Raw genomic sequence first — 2,838 nt, 5'->3', positions numbered from 1 at the left:
TCTATAAGGAAGGCTAGACAGCCCTGATGGGAAGATTTTGGAAAGGGGTGCTATAGCCCCCCAGCCAAAGATTAGATTTACGTTGGCCCCAAATTCGTATAAAAAGGGGAAAGGAAAACTGGACTGGACAATCCTTGCTTCCCCACCTCCCACAACACTGTCTGAATAAGAAAAAAAAAGCACCATCCTCCATTTGTTATCAGCCTCAATGGGCCAGATAGGTTTTCAAGTAAACTTAGCAACAGCCTGATCGGTCCCCAGAGCCTTGAGGTCCCGGGCGGAGGGATGATCCAGCCTGAATAACTGCTGGTTGTTTAGAGCCAATCCTGATCCCATGTCCCTGGAAGGAGAGAAGAGAAAGGATTTATCCATGTAAGCATTTAAAACATAGTTGCCCTGACCACCTTAAGCATATACTTTACCCCACCTAGAAAAGTGTTCATTCTCTTATCTACGCCTTTTTTTTGGAAAACAAGTTAATGAATTCTCATAAACTACAAGCAATGTGCATTAATAGTGCATTAATATATCTCTACTTTGGCTTCAAAATTGGATGCACAAGAGCCGTGGTGGCACAGTGGTTAGAATGCAGTATTGCAGGCTAATTCTGCTGACTGCCAGTAGTTCAACCCTGACCGGTTCAAGGTTGACTCAGCCTTCCATCCTTCCGAGGTCGGTAAAATGAGGACCCAGATTGTTGGGGGCAAGATGTTGACTCTCTAAACTGCTTAGAGAGGGCTGTAAAGCACTGTGAAGTGGTGTATAAGTCTAGGTCAGGGGTAGTCAACCTTGGCTCTTTTATGACTCATGGACTTCAATTCCCAGAATTCCTGAGCCAGCTTAGCTGGCTCAGGAATTCTGGGAGTTGAAGTCCACGAGTCATAAAAGAGCCAAGGTTGACTACCCCTGGTCTAAGTGCTTATTGCTATTGCTGTTTTCAATGTAGTAGCATTCTTACATAGGATTCTTCAACTGGCGAAGGCAAGGAAGCCTACCAGATTGGAATCTGTCTATCTGGAGTTTGAAGTCCGATGTAACTGAACCTGGGAAAGCCTCATAAATGAAGGCAGAACAAGAAGCAACGGGTGGAAACTAATCAAGGAGAGAACCAACCTAGAACTAAGGAGGAATTTCCTGACAGTTTTGAACAATTAATCAGTGGAACGCCTTGACTCCAGAAGTTGTGGATGCTCCAACACTGGAGATTTTTAAGAGGAGATTGGACAGCCATTTGTCTGAAATGGTACAGGGTTTCTTGCTTGAGCAGGGGGTTGGACTAGATGACCTCCAAGGTCCCTTCAACTTTGTTATTCTGCATTACTAGTGTCAGTCTGCAGAAACTTGGTAGGAGGATTGAGTACTGTATGGAAATATCAAAAATCTTGATTCTAGTGAGTGCAAGCCACTGACTGTGATCTGAACCGTTTTTTAAAGATAAATTGCGTTAACGCCGCATGAAATTTTTCAAACTTCCAGCTCCTTCTGCTAAGGCTCCGGCTGAATAATAATAATAATAATAATAATAATAATAATAATAATAATAATAATAATAATAATAATAACAACAACAACAACAACAACAACAATAAAAGTTGGAAGGGACCTTGGAGGTCATCTAGTCCAACCCCCTGCTCAGGCAGGAAACCCTATACCATTTCAGACAAATGGCTGTCCAGTCTCTTCTTAAAAACCTCCAGTGTTGGAGCATTCGCCGCTTCTGGAGGCAGGTTGTTCCACTGTTTAATTGTGTCAGGAAATTTCTCCTTAGTTCAAGGTTGCTTCTCTCTTTGGTTAGTTTCCATCCGTTGCTTCTTGTCCTGCCTTCAGGGGCTTTGAAAAATAGCTTGACTCCCTCTTCTTTGTGGCAGCCCCTGAGATATTGGAACACTGCTATCATGTCCCCCCTCGTCCTTCTCTTCATTGACAGACCCAATTGCAGCAGCCGTTCCTTATATGCTTTAGCCTCCAGTCCCCAAATCATCTTTGTTGCTCTTCTCTGCACTCTTTCTAGAGTTTCAGCATCTTTTTTACATTGTGGTGACCAAAACTGGATGCAGTATTCCAAGTGTGGCCTTACCAAGGCATTGTAAAGTGGTATTAACACTTCACGTGATCTTGATTCTATCCCTCTGTTAATGCAGCCCAGCACTGTGTTGACTCTTTTGGCAGCTGCAGCACACGGCTGGCTCATATTTAAGTGATTGTCCACTAGGACTCCGAGGTCCCTCTCACAGTTACTACTATTGAGGAAGGCACCCCCTATACTATAACTGTACATTTGGGTTTTCTTGCCTAAATCTGCCCCATTACAGAGTTTCTGGCTACGGGTTTGACGGAGACCGAGAGAGGCTTCCGTCCAACGACTCACCTCATTGGAAATGTCCAGTTCACCCTGCTGGATCTTTCTGTAGATGGCTTTAGCTGTGTTGAGAAAGGCCTGAGAGCAGCAAACAGAAAGAAAAAATAAATTCAAGATGAGTGTAATATCTGGTAGGATAGACTCCTATTCATCTAGTATCAGTGGAGAAACTTGAAACTAAGAAAGGGACCACAAACAAGGGACAGCCTTCCAGATCCTCCACCATCTGGCTGACAGGTTCAGAAGAAGTTATGCCAGGATTTCCGAGGGTTTTCCCTAACCCCCCCCCCAAAAAACCCTGCAGAGTTTCTAACGTTTTTTTTTATTCTTCACCTCTTCCACGTTGGCTGATGTCTTTGCTGATGTCTCCATGAAAACCATGCCATGTTCCCGGGCAAAAGCCTCTCCTTCCTCTTTCTGAACAACTCGCCGGTTCTCCATGTCGCTACAAAGAGGCAAAACATGACGGTCAAGAAAGG

General features: G+C 44.1%; 1 protein-coding gene across 1 annotated transcript in view; it reads right to left on the bottom strand.

The window, feature by feature from the left end:
* The window catches only part of LOC107300925 (ras-related protein Rab-2B), a gene marked incomplete at both ends in the record, with an annotated part of 6,058 nt that continues 3,220 nt past the window's right edge, over nucleotides 1-2,838 (bottom strand). The window contains 3 exon segments of the mRNA XM_015830205.1: nucleotides 1-340; nucleotides 2,369-2,437; nucleotides 2,693-2,804. Coding sequence (XP_015685691.1) covers nucleotides 236-340; nucleotides 2,369-2,437; nucleotides 2,693-2,804 — 286 coding nt within the window.

The sequence above is a fragment of the Protobothrops mucrosquamatus genome, unplaced genomic scaffold (genome assembly GCF_001527695.2).
Source record: "Protobothrops mucrosquamatus isolate PMUCROS unplaced genomic scaffold, P.Mucros_1.0 scaffold9139, whole genome shotgun sequence".
Taxonomy (NCBI): Eukaryota; Metazoa; Chordata; class Lepidosauria; order Squamata; family Viperidae; genus Protobothrops; species Protobothrops mucrosquamatus.
The sequence above is the reverse complement of the archived record's forward strand: the minus strand, read 5'-3'. Positions and strand labels throughout refer to the sequence as shown.